This window comes from Patiria miniata, unplaced genomic scaffold (assembly GCF_015706575.1).
Source record: "Patiria miniata isolate m_02_andy unplaced genomic scaffold, ASM1570657v1 HiC_scaffold_9, whole genome shotgun sequence".
In the NCBI taxonomy this organism is placed as follows: domain Eukaryota; kingdom Metazoa; phylum Echinodermata; class Asteroidea; order Valvatida; family Asterinidae; genus Patiria; species Patiria miniata.
This window is the reverse complement of record NW_024037076.1, coordinates 27,436,982-27,456,323: the sequence shown is the minus strand read 5'-3', so window position 1 is coordinate 27,456,323 and position 19,342 is coordinate 27,436,982. Positions and strand designations below refer to the sequence as shown.

Genomic DNA, 19,342 nt, shown 5'->3' with positions numbered 1-19,342 from the left:
TAGATGTTACCCATTCTTCTTACGTTCTTTGGGAGTCAGGCTCTTGAAGCTTCTCTGCATGAGTTTGTGCGCGGCGTCTTGGCGTCCGTTTTGCATCAGGAAGTTACCATAGCTGATCCACACGTCCTTGTTCAGATTGAAGCGTTTCACCATGGTATTGTACAGTTGCTCTGCTGACTGTGTCAACAAATTAAAAAAAACCAACAAATTTAAAGAAGGTGTGCGTCTGTGATTTTTGGTTGCAGCACCTCCCCCAACAAAAAAATAAATCAAATTAAGTTTTCAAATTAAATTGTAACTTTTTCAGCGTTGCCTTCACCACACAGAAAAAATAGCCCATAGTAAGGTTAATTGACCTATTGCAGTAGAATCACGTTAGAATCACATCAATGCAGCTTGTGAAATATTGTCCAATTACATGATAAACAAATAGACGAGGAACGCGCAAAATCTGAGACAAACAAAAGTTAGTGTACAAAGATTCCATAGAGTTGTCTAAGGGGCATGGTTAACTCACAAACGGCGATAGGTGAATTAAAAATGTAAACCTTATAGACTAATTCGGCGACAGCCATTTTCTGCGGTGGCACCAGGCCCACGTGAGTTGCACTCAGGTAAATCGCACACACTCCACGTTCCTTGACCAATAGGGCTACCAGAATGCGCATGTGCCTTGTCTTTAAGAATGCGTACGGCATGCACGCAAAAATTGCTTCTGATTTTGTTCGGTGAATTACATGTATACAAACATACATGTACATAATGACAAGAATTTTTTAGAATGCCAATAAGGGTGCAGAGGTGATGCCCTTACTTAGCTTTCAAATTAAAATAAAGTGCTTTCAACAGTTCAGCTTATAACTCGATATCAGTTTCTTTTTACTGAATCTCTTTAAATCACTGCACTACATGTAACTAGTCAGTAAATAATATCAACAGTGCCATTATAGGAATGGATTTTGACCTCAAACTTTGAGAGTGTAATGTGCAATACCTAAAGGTATGTTGCATAGAAATTTTAGGAAGTAAACATAATAAATACATGGTTTATTCATATTTATAGCACAGGTTCCACAGAATAGGTTGAAATGCCCTTTGCATCACCCACATAGGAGAAAACTTCATTGAAATTTGAGACTCACAACTAAGTTCTTACTTTACTTTTCTTGGGTTTTAGACGTAATATACTACTTACGGGTAGACAACTAGATTTTTCTGCAATGTCCCAATGATAAGAAAAGTTCTGATTAACGTTTAGGAAATCCTAACAACATGAAGCCCACCTCGAGTTTGCCAGTGCGGGAGTAAATGCTGACAAGATTCTGGAAGACTTTGAGCGAGTCGCAGTTTTGCAGGGCCCTCTCAAACACCTTGAGTAACGTCTCCTCTGTGCCGTACAGGTTCTCAAGGTTCAGGTAGGCCACCCAGACATTCAACTTCTCTCGCTCCTCTCTGTAAAAAAAAAAAAAATCAAGACCAAATGACACTGGTTCAGAACTGCAGACAGGGCAACAGTTATTGATTGTAGTACCTGCTACAAGTTCGTACTGGCCAGACGACCCCGGCAAGCTCGGTGGCAAAGTGGTTAAGACATCTGCCCTAAGCAGCAGGTAATGGGTTCAAGTCACACCAAAGTAAATTTGTCAATTGCTTTAGCAAACTACTGGACGGCACAAAATATACAGTGCTAAGTATGCTGCACTTAGAACATTTGGAATATAATGCAATCCGGCCGTACCCCGCAGTGGAGATTCTAATGAAAGGGGATACTTGGAGAACAATGCAAGTACCCGGCAGACACCATCTGTAAGGGTGGCCTCAGGTTGACCAGCGATTTGCTTGCACCACGATGGAGCCGTCGGCCTGTAGCAGGTCACAATGCTCATGTCACAAAACTAAGAAATTGCATGATTCTTGTGGAAAAAGCGGCATCTCAACACAAAATGATTGCAACCAAGCTCACGTCACAAAGGGCATAGACGTGATCATGTGTAGTCTTCAAAATGGCAGTGCGCGTGTTGATAACAATCTTCCATGGCCATGTGCGTTCATTCAACCATTTTTGTCACACACTGATTGGCTACACAGTGAAATAAGATGATCCGGATGCGCGCAAGGTGTTGTAACTTCTCACAGGTCGACTGTGCATAATTTCCTTCTTTCGGGAACACGTTCCGTCGCTGCGCAGAAGTTGAAAGCCTAGGGTTGGATGGGTGGGTAAGGTGAGTTTTAGCAGCCAATTTCTCAACTGCATAGCTACTAAAATTGATCATAACAAAATGACATTTATTAGTACACAACAGCAACAGCATGCAAGTGTGTGCTACCATTAAGGAGGAACATACGCACATGGGAGTTCATTCTTTTCACCAACCTGAAACTGATGGTTTTCAGAGCCCTCTCTGCCACCGCCCGGGCCTTTTCCGTCTCGGCCGAGTGCAGATGGAATGCCATGTAGCGCACCCAGACTAGCGAGGAGTCGGGCGAGCTCAAGACCAAACGATCAAACTCGTCGGCGGTCTCCGGCGTCCGGTCATCGTCCATCAACTCACGCTCCATCTGAACACGGAAGAGACAGTCTCCAGATTAAACTACATGTAAACCATTTATCAGATATTTTTCAAACCGCAATATTGTCTCAGTCTTTTTGCTTCAGGCTCTGATGTCCTGACTTTCAACCCAATTTCGGTCCCAATTTTGAGTATGAAAATGTAGAGCTCCTAACATTTAGGCCTACCATTTCAAAATTGAGAATTTCAATTACAAACGTTCAAACTTTCAATTCTGTAATACCAAATGGTTTTGACAGTATAGTTCCTGACTCATGACTGGTCTTTGCACTATGTATGTACATGCTAATAGCCTGACTTGGGACCAAAGCAGGGTTGTTAATAAAGATATTGTGTCCTAAAGTTGTTGAAACAAGTATTCTGTGTCATTTTCTTTTAGCATTTTTGTTTTGCTAATTTAGTTCCAAACAGTCAGAACACTATTGCTTTTTTGGACGAAACTGATTTTAGGGTTACTTCGTTTAAATAGTGATAAAGTTTTAACGTATAGCACAATTGAAACAATTTTCTCACCTAAAAGTAGTTTAATAAATGGGCTTTCAAGTCATAATTAAATTTGGCGCTGCATAGTTTTTTTATATAAAGTATATTTCTTTGTTTTGGGGTTCTGCTTTTTTTGGACCCGCCGTATATAACTGCATTACTTTGTAAAAACTGTATTATACCATGCATAACTCTGTTGTACAAAGGGCGATTATCAAACAAAAAGGTCACCTTGTAGAGTAAATCTTCTTCCGCCTTCTCCTCTGCTTGTTTCTCTTTCTTGCTTTTCTTCTGTGGGGGCTGAGAATGAAAAAGATAAGACATTCTTATATTCCTGTATATTTCCTATGAATAGATGTCTTCATTAGAGAACATGATCCGGCCCACGCCTATTTATCAAACTAATGAGATCTCAGAAAAGTTCTCAACTACAGCACTGTCACAATGACTCGCAACAGACTTTTACTTCCTTATAGCCTTGTTTCAAACTGACCTCCTTCAGAGAAGTCTGTTCCTCCTCCACCTCACTCTCATCACTGCCGGAGTCCTCCTGGTTGCCCAGCAACACTGTCATGCTCGTCTCCTCCTTTGTCTTCAGGCTGCTGTCCCAGGTGAAACCTGAAGCAACCTGTAGTCTGGCCACCGGGACATCCTCTTGTGGTCTGTGTACAACCTGCAACGTTGTTGAGAGGCCATGCATTATAACTCTGACACTTTTAAAGGGCAATGAAATAGGTTTTACTTAAATGCAATACATGAAAGCGTACCTTTGTGTCCCATTAAACCTTATTTTTGATCTTCATATGTGAGTCGTTGTGGCAAAATGAGACATAACTGGGCACAAACCCTAAAAGAGAAAATGCAAAAACTAAAAGGACGTGTTTTTTCCCCCGATTTTCAGATTGATTGATGTTTGTAATCTCTGAGAGATTTGAGGTTTACAGGAAATTTATTAATTTTTTATTTTTTTCACAAATCTGGCTTACCTCCACCTCCGAGTCACTCAGCGTTTCTGGTTCTTCTAAGCCGCTGTCAGAATCGTCACCCTGTGAATCTTGACGTCTTCTCTTCCTAGCCTGTGGTTCTTTTAATTAAACAAAGAAAAGACTTGTCTGATGAGGTACGTTAAAGAAATCATTCACTGAAAATGTTCATATACCCTATAATTTGTCAACATAAATAAAACTATCCGTTTTCAAAATTCCCATCGAAGAAGGCACCGTTGCTAGGCCAAAAAGCGCCCTCCATTGGTCATGCATGGAGCTCATAGACATTATTAACCCCAACTCCCTAGCATGATTTACTAGGAACCATACCCATCCAGGCAAATTCCAACACCATACGGGAAACTGCACTCACATATTTCTGACTTTGATTCTGGAGGTGTGACAACCCAATGTAAAAGACTATCAGTTTAGGGATACTGTACCCATCCTGACAGATTCCAACAAAAACATGCCATTGGGGTTTGATGGGTTGAGTTCTGTTAGAGTTAAAGTGGTAAGATTCTCCATGCAAAAAGGACTTCTGTGCACCTAATATAGAATTTGTTAAAGTATACCATGTATACTGCATCAGAACTTTCCGACAGAAATTTTCTGGTGAACTGCAATAGGTTGGGTTTTCGGAAAGAGAAAGAAGCACAACAATGCAAAACTTAAAGAAAAGTATAGCAAATCGATCAAAATAATAACTAGCAAAAAATATGACCTCAACTTCTAATAGATTGATAATGCACATTGCTACTGTGTAAAGACAAAGAAATAAGTCTAGGGCACGACTTTGGGACAGTGGTGTTTAGGTAAATGCTGTGCATTGTGAAAGCCACATGCTCATTTCTTTAGTATCCCTTCAGGAGGAAGAACAAAACTCCTTGACATACTTGGTGTCCCACTTTCCTTGGGTACGGGGTCCTTTGCACCAGTGTCTGCACTTGAGGAAGACAGCTCTATCTTACTGGACTTCTTATCAATGCTGTAAGTAGAGAAAAAGGACGCTGAGTAAGGATGTAGGTTTTAATTCAGAACTAATTCAAAAGTACATCGTACAGTATGCAAGGCCATTGTTGAGGATTTTCAGACTGTCCAGATAAGGGATTCCAGAACATGTCCAGTTCGCTGTTTGTATTGCAACATCTTGTGGTTTATCTTGTATGCATCCATAATTTAAAAATCTACGGATGTGCATTTTCACATACTTGGAGTGCTCAAAAAGTGTTATCAGATCTTTAGACTGTTAGCCGTTGGTGTAAAATGTTGCTGTCTTGTAACAATTAATACCAGTACATGAAATAGAAATCAAAAAATAATTATTTCTTAAGCTCAAATTTTGATACACAAAGATCTTACAATTTTTCCCACTAACAATTCCTGTTTTCCAAACAACGACAGTATTCCATATTAAATCAATCCATTAAACTAAGTATGCTTTGTAAATAAGAAAATATCCCAATTTCTGGAATAATTAAAAACAGTGCGCATTTTTAGAAATGAAGGGAAAATGTGGGGAAAATCATATAGCACACACTGCAACAAGTAAACTCATAAAAGGGCAAAAGAGTATACAAGTATCTCGTCTTAAGTTCAACGTCAATCCACATGAGTTGGAAACATTGCAATTATAGCGAGCATGTGCAATCATGTTTTTTGCTTGACTGAGATCACTTACCTTAGAACTCTAACTGTGAGGAGTTTGCCTTTAGGGAAGAGAGGTTCTGGATCTTTGATGTACGACGCTGACAGGTTCTTCAGCTGAATTCGCCCCTGCAACTTTCTTGATAAGCTGCAATATTATTTTAAAAATGCGAAAATGTGAGGAAATTAATTGAGAGATTACTAACAGTAACCAAGAAGTAAGTCTGTCTTGAGCCAATGTGGCCCATCAGGCCGGCATTTATCTCTGGTTCCCTTGGCATGAAACGACTTACAATATTTCTATTCCCCCTGGATGGGATGCCAGTCCATCGCAGGTTACTCCCCAGCTAATGCCGGTACCCATTTATACTCCTGGGTGGCGAAATCAGGCAAAGTGGCGTAAAGTGCCTTGCCCAAGGACACAATTATGTCCTGTTGGCTGGATTCGAATCCCTGACCCTCTGATCATGAGTCACGAACCCTAACCACTAGGCCACATTCCCCACACTAACAGTAACCAAAGCTACATCTTTAAATTGTAATATTGATATTACTTTGTTAACACACAAAACACTGTCTTTCAGTTTTTCAATCTCACAACACATTCAGAATTTCAATAAAAAAAAACCACCAAATACATATCAACTATCATATTATTGTATTTCTTATGTAATTTCTACATGTTTGTACATTTGTAAAGAATGACATCATTGAAATAAATGTTACAGAATAAAAAAAAAAATAACAGATCTATAAATCCTTCATAAACACTAATAGTAAAAAAATGTTTATGTCAAAATGAATTTCGAACAATGACATGTAGATTTAAGTTCCCATAAAAAAAGATGTGAAGCAATGGAATTAAGGCACACTAACCTGACAAAGACGCCCACTTTGGTGAAGTTCTTGACGTAACCTTTGACTACATCTCCTACTGAGAGGTCTTGAATGGACGATATATCCCGATCAATGGTGGGATCATGGTGCTTACTGACTGTTGACGGTCGCATGGACAAAGCAACGTTGTCTTTGCTTGTCACTTCCAGAACACAGCACCTGATATATTGCACGGAATATTCTCAATTGTAGGAAAAATATTCACTCAATTTAAGAAGAGATTTAAGCAGTTCTAGTTGTTGTTTTTTTCATTTTTTTTTAAACAGGCAGGCAAAGGTCTGCAGGCCAATGTGACATAATGAAATTATGAAATTTCAACTGAGAAATGTTGATTGGTTTAACAAATATTTGGGATTTTTCAACATGAACAAATCCAAAGGTTTGTACGGTGGGGAAAAAGCCCTTGTTACTAAAATATCAGGCGTTCTGGCAAAATGAGACAGAACTGGGCAGAGGTCGAAATGAGGGTTTGTAGGTATTACGAAAGAGAAAAAAACTTTCCTTAAATAATACTGTTTGTAGCTCTTCAATCTGACATTCAGTTGACAAGTTATGGCCTTTGAAGTGCTGATTTATCAACATGTCAAAAAAAGTAAAATACTGAGAAAAAAGGCCAGTTTTGAGTTTTCAAGTCGTGAAAATGAATGATGCCAATTGTTTCACTTAAAAAAACACTAATATTCCACAATGTTTATACTATTTCTTTACAACATGTGTAGCAGACAAAGGTTACAAATGTCAATAAATCTGAACAAAAATCACCTCCATTCAGTTTTTCTTTTGCATTTTTCTCCACTACAATCAAAGCATTTTTAGTACATCTCCTTGTAACCATGCAAAAAGCATAATGACATGCTACCACACTCTCCTGAATAAATGCTTTATGCATGCACATAAAAGTATAGCTATCTATGCTTTAAATTGTAGAAACCATACAATTGTTGAGGTGAATACCCCTTATATAGTTATCACAACTTGTTGACGTCTTACCTAACAAACTGTTTCTCTCTGTACCCCTTCAGTGCAGCGTCTGTGTAGTGGTCTCTCAGATCTGTCAGAAAGACTCGCCCGCGATAGCCACAGGGTAGCTGAATGACCAGGCCAATACCATGCAATACCTTCATAATCCGGCCGTTGGTGACCATGCCTGGGTTCAGCTCAGTGGAACCACTCCCTAAATAAGGAGGAGACACAAAAGAACTTATAGACTAATTTGGCGAGCAAAATTAGAAGCCATTATTAGAGATAGAACCATGTCTTTGTGCATGCCGCAAGCATTCTTAAATACAAGGCGCAGCACGCATTTCATGAACCCTACTGGACTAAGGAGCCCGAAGTGAGCGCGAATATGACTCCAACTCTACAGATGGCTTCTAATTTTGTTTGCTAATAAGTTTGTTATTGTGTGCTTGGATGTTATCACAGCAGTAAACGATTGTTAACTATACCACTATGGACTGTGCACAACATTAGATAGCGCTTTGTGACACAAGCCAAGACATCCAGAAAATATCTCCATGTTCTATATCGCCATTTACTTTTTTTGAATTATATACTTCATTAATCTGGTTTACTGCTATTGTATTGGTCATAATATGAATTTGCATCGGCTGGTGTAAATCAATATTAGGTTTTCACCGACGTATAAACACTGTACACTCAGTGTGTTACCTCCCGAGTGAAAGATGGAAAAAAAATCACTCGGGTGGGACTCCAACCCACGACCTCCTGCTTTCTAGGGCAGACGTCTTACCACTCAACCACCAAACTTTCAGGATCAGTTGGCTGGTTCGAATCTGATGTTCATGTAGCAGCGGAAACTACAATTAAACTAGTCAAAAGATGAACTTGCGTCTGGGTGACGTAATTCAATATTAGGTTTTGCCCTTCACCGACGTATATTTCTTCCATCTTTCACTTGAGAGGTAACACACTGAGTATACAGTTCTTTAACTCTATTTCTCACCGACTAGTGTCAGTTCCAGAACATGATGCTTGTGGTCGACACTGACGACTTTGGCTTGTCGCACGGACCCCGGCGTGAAGAACTTGGCGGGTTGCTCCAAGACGCCGAGATTCTTGGACAGATTTAACTGGTAGACCTTGCCCTGCAGGAAACCGGTCACCAATACCCACAGGATATTGTCTGCATACTGTTGGAAATCATGTTAAAATGAATACAATCAGCTTAACGATATGGATTTGCATGTTTATACCTAAAAAAACAACTATTTAACCCATGACCACCTGTATAAAATTTTATCTTCAAGTAAATTTGAAACCCTGATCCTGACTGGTCGATCCATAGCAACAAGCCGTGCTACATATAACCATGTAGCACGGCCATGGTCCATACCTCACTTCGTGTATGGTGTAATACTAAGATGGGCACGCCATTCCGTACAATACGCACGTGTAATAGGATAACTACTGAAAAATTTGTGTACAGTGTGCGATTTCCATCTTTACTGTGCGTCAAGTAGATAAATTCGTCATCGCGCTCATGGAACATGGAAAATGAAGTGCTTCTGTGTCCCACAAACCACTCGGCCTTCGGCCTTGTGGCATGTGGGACACAGATGCACTACATTATTCCGTGTTCCACTTGTACTTGGGGGACAACTAATAGTATTGCATTGTGCTTATTCACGGATGAATCCATAAAACCCAGAGGGTGCTCGGGTGGTTTTGGCCGCTACCGAAAGTAAAAGGGAGGGCGTTTTTGTTTAAACTTTTTTTTACCTTTTGTACTACACAACTGATGGTCTGTCCAGCTTGGTATGTCTCTAGCTGTTTCTCCAGTGATTCGTCTTCACCACTGTAGCTATCATTGTTCAGTTTACTGCAATTCCAAAATAATAACCAAGGTTTAATGACTGGGTAACCATCCTGCTATCTGAAAAATCACAGAGATTCAAAAATTCAATTCTGTTCCCCTGCTATGCCTTAAATTTTTACACAGGCTAGTCACAAACAGGCAGATTTTCAAGCAAGCACTGTGGCTAGTCAAAATTCAGTCAACCAACAAGAGCAGGCAAGTGGTGGGCACAGCCTGCTTATCAATCACCTACAGTAGTTTGTATCAAGTTACATAAACAGTCACAGCCAGTCATTCCTGCCTTATGTAGGCCGGCCGGAGCTCTTAACCGTCACTTGACTGATTTTGACTGAAAGGACAACTTGGCACAGAATGTATGTTTGCATATGAGGGCCAATCCTCCCATTTGCTTGATCAGTCACAGACAGTCAAAATGTTTTTTCACTTTCCCTGTCATGCATTTGTATACAGACTAGTAAAACTAACCCTTTTTAGATTACATGTGTGTTAACACCATGACTAATCAAATCACATCAACGGGCAAAACGGGTAACTAGAAGGTACAGCTGGCATATCAATCACCTCCAGTCAATATCAAATTAACAAAAGAATTCTTAACTGTTCAAAAGACAGTCACCTCATTGATTTTGACTGCTGTATGGCATAGCTGAATTGTCAGCCAGAGAGGGAGGTTTTAATCGTATACCTTGGTCTTATTGTCAAGTCCAACGCCAGTCTGGTGAAGTTGGTGTGTGTAATGGGTAGGTAGCGGTGATCCTTGACCTCACGGTGACCTATGACCTTGGCCTCCACCTTCATGCCTTCTTTGAATCGGTTCAGTGGGAACTTGTTCTGTAGTTTAAAAACAAATAATATCATTCAACCCTTTTTTTTTGACATGAGAGCAAAAATCCATCGAAAATCAATCATCATGGAACACTTAACATGAGTGAAGGGCTCACTATGGAAAATGAAATGTTCAAGTGTTTAAGAGCTATTTCTGTTCAAACAATGAAGATTTGCTGATTGTGCATGTAAGTACATTGTACTTAATGATGTACTGTCTTGACACTGCTTCTTTAAACCCTCTTTAGGAATTTGTAACGTGCCTTGCATTCATCCATGAATCAACAATTTGCATACAACATAGCCAACGAGAACATATCAACTGCAAGGAGAGCATACATCAGTGTATTAAAATTGGGTTAAAGTCTTTAAAAGCCCTTTATCTACGAGCGTATCATGTCATTTCTAAACTTTAACATGACACTTGTTTTTTTTTAATGATTTAAAAAAAATTCCCACTGATTTAAAATAGTGATTTTAATCAAGGATTTAAATCAAATTATTTAAATCAACCAACCCTGCAAGGCACACCTAACATAGTGATGCTGCGATTCCAAAAAACTTGACTTCATCAGAAGTGTTTGATTAATAAAGTCACGAGCATGCAAAATTTCGTAATTTTATAAGCACCGAATATTCAGTGCAATGAGATCTTGGACATGTTGGATAGCACTTAGAATATAATCACATTAGGGAAGAAAAACGCTACATTAAAATGAAGTATGTTTTAATGTACTCACAGGGACCATCTTGTCTGTGATCTCCGTAACATGGATTCTGCCAGGAACAACATGATTCACCTTGACATTCAATTGGCATTCCTGTATGGATCTTATTCTGAAACAAAAACAAACAATGGACAAAATACAATGTCAGATTGTTGTGTAACAAGACTAGACAAGTCTAGTAATGATTTTCTCAGACTGCACAAAATTCTATCCATGACTGGGTATAGTTTGCAGGATTCAATGACCACTGGGCCTTCACGAAACACTCCAGAAATGCAATGTTGACAAAATTGGTAGGAACTCTCTGATAAGTTGAATGGGCAGGCTATTCATATACCAAGAAGACCACTAGCAAGTGACTGCAGTTATAAATGCAGACCAAGGAGCAAATTGGGGCATATTCCAAATGTATCCTTTAGCTTGTATCACACAAAAAATTGTAGGCTTAATTTTTTTTTAAGTTCGGTTCCAAATATCCGGTTTCTAAAATAGAAGCCAAACCAAAATAGAAATTCAAAAACGCGAATGTTAAACAATCCAGATTTAAATCCCACCACTAGTACAGATTGTCGGTGTTCTCCATGAGTTGCTAAACTAGTCCAGGTAGCTCACTGCCAAAATTATTATCAACTCAGGAAGATTAAGCACAAGACGGAAAACAGACAGTGGATTTTTATGTTCTATCATACTTACATGGCAGTAACCTTTTGACCGACTTGCAAGCTGGGAGATTGAATTAATTCCTGGGGTGTCTTCTTTGTTTTCTCTTTTCTCTCTGCTTTCGGGGTGTCTTCTGCATCTTCAATCTTTTTGACGACTTTCTTTTGTTCCTTCTTGTTGCTGACAAACTCGTTGGCCAGGATGCGGTTGTTGATCGTTCTACAAAACGAGATCATCAAAACTGGGAATCATGGCTGTGTTCCACTTGTGTAAACTTTCCCAACGTTTGTGATCGTTTTTCTGCATGTCCGACAAGAAATTGTTTGCAAACAATGGCAAATGTTTGCATTGTTAATACAAAGCAGTCAGGTTGGTGCAGTGGTTACTTTCCTCGCCTTCCACGGTTATGGCCGGGTTTGGTCCCGATTCCGTAGGTTTTCCCAGAATATTCCTCAAAGGTTTTCCTCCCACCTATGAAACTGTAATTTCTTCTCACTGTTTTTTCTCTACGGGTTTCTTCAGGCTTGCGAGCTACAGTGCCTAGGGCACTTTTGAGGGATCCTTGGTTTCATTACCCAGAAAGACATATAACTGGAAAGCTTTCCAGCAAGGCACAGAAAATAGCTACAAGCTTCACACAATGAAAACATTGTTTAGTTCACCAACAATAATATACATTTGAGAAAAAAACTGGCCTATTGAGAATTTGAGAATCTACTTACTGTTGCTGGATGTCTTTTATTGTCCGACCAAGAGCTAGTGTTCATCTCATTGCTCAGTGCAAATGCTACACGTTTTAGGTTAAAATAAAGCCTACTTGATAATCTACTTACTTTTGTTTGACAACTTTTATCGTCTGGCCAACCATTAGTACATCATCCCCTGTCCGAATGTCGTTAAGATGCTGTTGGAAGAGAAAAATAAAGTCACTGATCAGAGTGAACTCGGGGTTAGCATAGAATCTATCGCTCTTTGCACAGAATGGCGATTGTAAGTGCTGGATTCTATGGTTAACCATTTAACAGAGCTATGAAATTGGTCACAGCTCGAAATTTTGGATTTAATAATTAAAAAAAAAAATTAATCTCACCCTTCTCGAAGGAATGTAGGCCAACTTTCCCGAAGCTTTCAGACACACCAGGATGAAGTCGTCTTTTACCAGGACGACTCTCGCCTCTCCGTCTTCAGTACTTCGCTCCTTTTTGGGCGTCTTTCTCTTGGAATCCGTTGCCATGAGGCGAATGGTTTCGGGATCCAGGCAAAGTTCGACCATTTTGGCACCAAGGTCTATGTGAAGGACATAGGCTGTGACCCTCGAGCCTACCTCAATGTCTTGCTCTGGGTATCAAACAAACAAAAATATGGCTAGATTTATAGGAAATTATGCGTATTCTGTAGTTTGATCAGTAGGTCTAAAGTTAAAGTAATGGCCAGATTACATTCAAAGTGTCAGTGCAACAAGGCCGTAACTACCAATTTTTTTCAAAATCCACCTTTTCCGTGTATTTTTGCGTGCATTTTTGCGTGCGGTTTTCATCCCAGTCAGGTTCATGGATGGCCCTATGGGACCGCGGACAAATGCATACTGCTGTGCGCAGTGCAAAGGCTGTACCGTCGTGAATTACCCTAACAACTTCTTGCAACAAGACTAGTGTAACATACATATCTTTCAATTATAAAGATACAACCATTGTTTTTCCTCAACTGATGATGAATGGTATTGGGAATCTTGAATGGTCTCAACTAGCACTGTTAAATTACCTCCGATATCAGTATCTGGGATGTATCCACGCAGTTTGTTGGACAATTCACATAGCACACCTCCTTCTACTTTGTGGGTTATCTTGGCCGCGACTTCGCAACCAATCTGAATCTCCAACAGTTTCTTCCAACCTAACACAGAAAACAGAGAAATCCAAGAACTCAGAATATATCAAATAGAAGAAGCACATGTTAGTAAAATTCAGCGCTTAGCAGCCAATAAAGTTTGCCATGTGTACTTTCACATGTGTAAAGGGGCATTACAGCCTGAAATCCGGGAGAATTTAGTGTTTGGGATTGTTTACTTATCTTATTGCAAACATTCCATTAAATGGGCCCTTTAAAGGGAATATACAACATTTAATTTTCTTGTAATTTTCAGAAATGGATGGATTTGGGGGATTAGTATTTTATAGCAAATATTGTTACACTGACTTGTTTTAAGTTTTGTGTTCGTAAATGCTACAAAAACCAAGAAAAACAATTATGTTCCTGTAGTCTGGTTCCCTGACCACACTTACTTGAATGGAGTAATTTATAGACGTCAGGAATTGTAAGGTCAGGGAACCAGTCTAGAAGGCTTGTATAGATGGGTAATCGATCGCAAAACAAAATTCAGACTAACTAAATCTGCTAAATTGGGGGCAGTATTAAAAACAAGCCAGTTTTTTTTCCCAAAAGCTTGTCGGCCAACCAGCATTGGGAAATTGATACAAAAATACCATTTTTCTTGAAAATGTCAGCACACCAGGTGCCATGATTTTACATGATGCTTTAGACTGTCATTCGCTGATGGTCCAGTAAGGTATTTCATAATAATTTGGTAGTTTTGTTTCTTGATGTTGGCAAATGTTGTATATTCCCTTTAACATCCACACCAGATACAGACCTGTCAAAAGTTTCCTTACCTTCCTTTTTAGCCAGTTTCTCACAGACCACATCCCTCTCACGGAAGTACTGCTGCAACAGGCTCCGCCCTTCCCCTTTCTTCGGGAGGCAGATGGAGGACTTCAGGCTGAGCAGGAAGCGAGATTTCTCCTGGTCCACCTCGGTGACTCGCGCCCTCAACGTCTGGCCTGGCTGGAATGCGTTGGAGCTGCTGATGAAGTCATCAGACATAGCCTAGCGTAGGAACGATAGAAAAAAATCAGCGCTTATAGGTACATTTATAATATACAATATTTGCTTTTACTGTAATTTTTCAGAAATGGACGGATTTCAGAGTTATTATTTGTATAGCAAATATTGTTGCCCTGTTTAAAGTTTTGTGTTCATGGATGCTGGGAAAAGATAGACTAGCTTACACCCGTTCACAGATGTGTAACCGATTGCAAACAAAATGTGGACAGTCGTCCGCACTGTCAACATCTTAATCTTTAAATCTGCATTTTGTCATCAATAAGGGTCCCAGATCTTTTGTTCAGTCTTGTCAGAAAGCTAAAAGTGCATGCATTTTGCAAAGAAACCTTTAAAGGAAGTGAAACTTTGCCAGATACTCAAATTTTTGAAATACTCATTTCAAAAGACAGACATGTACGTACAGCTTTCGGGGCCAGTCCGACGACATTATTGGGGAGTTCAATGAAGATTCCGTAGGGCATGACTCGCTTGACCGCTCCCACCACCAGAGTGCCTGACTGCACCTCAGTAAAGCCACTGATCAACTCATTATTCTGCCTGGCTTGTAACAGCACGGGTTTGTGCGTGACGACCTGTGTGTCTTGCTTGTCAAAGAAACTATGACATTTCACTGAAAATAGACGGATTGAGTTTGCTACAGCTGTAGGCATTCAATATAGAATATGCGACAACTTAAAGTGTATTCAGGCAGGGGCGGGGCATTGCTAGAGTGTGGGTGTGTAACAACACATTTGTAGGGAGACCGTTGCGCTGGAAGGTTGCCAGGAATTATTTTCTGGTCACCACAAAATATAATGGGGAAGGCAACGGGTGGGGGGGGGGGGGGGGAGCTATACAGAAGAAGGGGGGGGGGGCTAGACACTATCTGACTTTTGGGGACACTCTTCAAAACAGACGATCTTGGAGACAGACACATAATTTTGCTGACAAGACGATTTTGTCCCCCCCCCTTTCATACTCATAAGGTTGGTGTAATGGTACTTTCCTCGCCTTCCACCGCTGTGACCTGGATTTCAATCCCGCCTGCACCAAAATGTGGATTGGGTTTTCAGTCCCTGCCTGATTCCATGGGTTTCCTCAGAATATTATTCTGGGGTTTTCCTCCCACCTCTAAAACTGTAATTTCTTCTCATTGTCTCCTCTCTACAGGTTTCTCTGGGCTTGTGAGCTACAGTGCTTTTAGGGAATCCTTGGTTTCATTACCAGAAGTAAATAATAAAAGTTGCTTTAATGAATAGAATGCACAATGGGTTTCTTTATTGAAGAAGGCCTCGCAAGTGAACAATGATTATGTGCCTGGATACAAATGTATGTCTATAACAACTGATCTGTTTGTTGGTGGTCTCCCAATTGCCAATGTCTTTTTCAGGGGGACACTAGTCAGAAACTGTGAACCAAATGCCACACCACCAGGGATCACAGCCAAAGTTACATAAGTAAATCTTGCCCCCAAAAAAATCCAGCAAATTTTATATTTTGATGACAAAGGATACGGCACAATTTCTGGTGGAAGAGAACGACCAGTGCATGGCATCACTTATGGTGTCACCCTTCTCGTAACATGCAAGCATCAGGCCACAGTTTTCTAGAAAGTCTGACAGGTGCACCGTGGGAAGGAAAGCCGGCGTGCCCTCAGGAAGAACCGTGACCTCCAGCCCAAGGTCTCTGACCTTTGTCACTTTGACCTCTGCCAGCTACAATGAAAAAAAAAACCAATTTGATAACAATTTGAAAAGTAAAATTGAATATTCCAGTTTTTTGCACATAGCCAACATAGCCAGCTGTGGGCTATAGATCAACTTCTGGTTTAGAGAATGTCAACTGAATGATAAAATGACCAACCTGGCCCATATTTGGGTTCCGGTAGTCAGTTTCCTTAAGCTGTTTCTCCTCAGCCAACAGCCGGAGTGACAGTGTGATGCGTTTGGCTTCTGGCGGATAGGTCTTGATGACGCGGCACTTGACAACTTGACCCACGTAGTAAGCGTCGGCCGGTACTGGCTCTGGGCCAGAACAGAGCTCTGCTCGGGGAATCAGACCTGCAAATTGATGGGAAAAATTAAATGGAATATCATCACAGTGTAAGTGTGCTGGAGAGATATTCACTGTGTAATGAATTAGTTCTGAATTCAGAAATTACAGGGAACTAAATAATAATAAGGGAATAAATGTGTGCTCCGGAGGTTTTTATCACTCGTTTAATACCGCTTAGAGTCTGGGTGCTGATAATTACCCGAGCCGGAGGCGAGGGTAATTATCAGCACCCAGACTCTAAGCGGTATTAAACGAGTGATAAATACCGACCGAGCACATATTTATTCCCATTCATAAATACCTTATCCGTGAAAAAATTTCAAATAATTCGTTCAAAAAATCCCGATTTTGTTCAACAAGTTCACTTCATGCTTTTTGAAACATCCCTCTAGCAAAATAATGGAGTGTTCAGCTGGCGAGTAAGATGTAAACAACCCTTTTATGGAGATTGACGCGCGCGTAACATGTTCTGCGCGATGTCACGCAGAATGCACCTGGGGCGTTGCGTTTTGAATATAGAACTATAAAATTCTGACTCGCTTGTAGTGTTGCGCATGCCTACGTGAGGATTGTGAACGTTCAACCAATGAAACGGTAAGAGGCACTGGATTTTTAGGAGTCCACATTTTATTGTGACACTGGAAAAGTGTTTAAGACCAGCTAGCCATGTCTTTATCATCCGTTTAATACCGGCCACGTGACGGGCTCTCGACCAATAGGAATAGCTAAACTGTCTGAGGTATTTATGAATGTATATATAAGGCACATGTATCCACCAGTATTGGTGCTCAAGCCGCTGTATCATTATTACCGTGCTCATTGGGCCATTGGAACATACAAAAATCAATCAAAGCTCCCTGGGGAGTATACAGCTCAATGCAGCCATTTTGGCACAAAGCAGCTTCAATCAATCACACTATTGACCCTCCTATTTAAACAGTCAGTCAACATTCATAGTCACAGACATGTCAAGCAAGCACTGTGACTAGTCAAACTCAGTCAGTAGACCATGAACAGACAAAGCAGGCAAGTTGCGGGCACAGCTGGCTTATCAATTACCCACAGCCAAAACAAAACTGTATCTAGGTACATAAACAGTCACGGCCAGTCAATCTTGCTTTATGTAGGCTGGGAATTCTTAACTGTTGAAAACTGTCACTTGATTGATTTTGACTGAAAAGACTACTTGGTACAGAATGTATGTTTGCATACGAGGGTTCAACAATCTCTGCCCTCTCAGGTACCCATTTACTCCTGGGTGGGGAGAAGCAACGAGTGACAAAATGAGTGCCAAAAAAGTCCGAAAGACAAGGGCACCATTCATGACACCATTCAATCATGTCCATGATTCAACCACACAACTCTACTACTATTTGTACGTCAAGTAGGTGGAAAAAAATCGGGCATTATCATCTTTTTCTTCAAACAACTTCCAGTGAAATGTATCTAATATCTATAAGCTCTAGTATATCTAATACATATTAGCTGTACATTCCGGTTTTGTCTAGAAGAGTGATTCACGGCACAATTTGAAAATTTGAATTTTATTGCAAATTTTATTGCAAGACCAAACACACGAGGCTGATATTTAGAGCAATTGGCGTTCTTCTGCTTACCTGTGACGTCATTGTAGAAACGCACAAGATAACCGAAGTCCTTAATGGAGACGATAAATCCGTGTAGTATCATATCCTTGCGAGGCTGGTCATAGGAGGTTATGATAGGCAGTTCAGAGTGCACCAGACTATTCTTGTGTGTTAGCAAAAGGCGACGTCTGTCTGGGTCCACGTACATGACCTTGAGGAAAAAAAACCCCCAGAAATTACACAATCGAATTGCACGGCTGGGTACCAGTGAGAAACATGACTTCGCATGCACTTTTGGCCGATGATCTGTTAATGCTTGTAAGACAATACTTTCTGTCCTCAGCAAATTTCTGTTCTTGAAGTTTCCCAAAATTTGACCCAGGTGAAAAGTTTGAAGAAATCTATTTTCACAATCACACAGTTCTTGGTGTCTTCTGCCCAAAACTAAAAGATTTCAACTTAAAATCTTGAGCAAAGGCAGGTTATACAGGAGACTCGATCCATTTAATAGAAATAACATAGGGATAAAGTAAATATTACATGTAATGACTAGTAACTGTCATAATTTCATGTTATTATGTTCACAAGTCATGTCTATTTTAATACAAACATCACAAAACTCAGCTGTCCACCAATGATCATTTACCATTTAAATACAATGAAACAAGGGCATTTTCTTGCCTTCATGAATTAACATTAATTTGCACAGGATAATTGATATAAATCACCATCATTACTTCAGAAAAAAAATATTTCCATTCAAAACACAAATCTCACAGTAAAAATAATGTCTTAACAAATTTTGTAATAATCTCATTTGTATCTGAATGCCTGATGTGTGTAATCTCTGGTTCTCACTCAGCTCAATAGCTAAAAATAATGGCATTCAATGGACAGCTGTAAAAATGGATTCATTCAGTGAAATATGCAATCTTCTCTTAGCCAGGATCAATTTTAGTAATTCCTTTTTCCAAATGAGTGGAAGAACATGCGCCTTTATGCTTCATTGGTTCGTCAAATTTAATTGCTTTTTTTAAGGGGGAAAAAAGGCATTAATCCAGGTCACTTTCTTTTTAAATCACCCTGTACAACCCAAAAATTGAAGCAAACTCAATGTCACAAAAAATGTCCATTGAAATTCATCGGTGTTGACATGTGTTCAACATTTGCAATGATTTTCTAACTT

General features: G+C 40.0%; 1 protein-coding gene across 4 annotated transcripts in view; it reads right to left on the bottom strand.

Moving 5' to 3' along the window:
- The window catches only part of LOC119720013 (protein RRP5 homolog), a 37,143-nt gene that overhangs the window by 1,345 nt on the left and 16,456 nt on the right, over window positions 1–19,342 (bottom strand). For all 4 annotated transcript variants that reach the window (XM_038189507.1, XM_038189508.1, XM_038189510.1 and 1 more), the window contains 23 exons: window positions 18,187–18,367; window positions 16,379–16,575; window positions 16,030–16,230; window positions 14,938–15,108; window positions 14,305–14,518; window positions 13,397–13,528; window positions 12,726–12,973; window positions 12,469–12,539; window positions 11,669–11,854; window positions 10,988–11,084; window positions 10,108–10,253; window positions 9,326–9,425; window positions 8,550–8,736; window positions 7,574–7,757; window positions 6,563–6,742; window positions 5,721–5,834; window positions 4,936–5,027; window positions 4,040–4,137; window positions 3,547–3,726; window positions 3,285–3,353; window positions 2,375–2,559; window positions 1,284–1,452; window positions 24–177 (listed from right to left, as the gene is read on the bottom strand). In XM_038189507.1, the coding sequence (XP_038045435.1) occupies window positions 24–177; window positions 1,284–1,452; window positions 2,375–2,559; window positions 3,285–3,353; window positions 3,547–3,726; window positions 4,040–4,137; window positions 4,936–5,027; window positions 5,721–5,834; window positions 6,563–6,742; window positions 7,574–7,757; window positions 8,550–8,736; window positions 9,326–9,425; window positions 10,108–10,253; window positions 10,988–11,084; window positions 11,669–11,854; window positions 12,469–12,539; window positions 12,726–12,973; window positions 13,397–13,528; window positions 14,305–14,518; window positions 14,938–15,108; window positions 16,030–16,230; window positions 16,379–16,575; window positions 18,187–18,367 (3,556 nt within the window). The remainder of the gene's footprint in view (window positions 1–23; window positions 178–1,283; window positions 1,453–2,374; window positions 2,560–3,284; window positions 3,354–3,546; window positions 3,727–4,039; window positions 4,138–4,935; window positions 5,028–5,720; window positions 5,835–6,562; window positions 6,743–7,573; window positions 7,758–8,549; window positions 8,737–9,325; window positions 9,426–10,107; window positions 10,254–10,987; window positions 11,085–11,668; window positions 11,855–12,468; window positions 12,540–12,725; window positions 12,974–13,396; window positions 13,529–14,304; window positions 14,519–14,937; window positions 15,109–16,029; window positions 16,231–16,378; window positions 16,576–18,186; window positions 18,368–19,342) is intronic.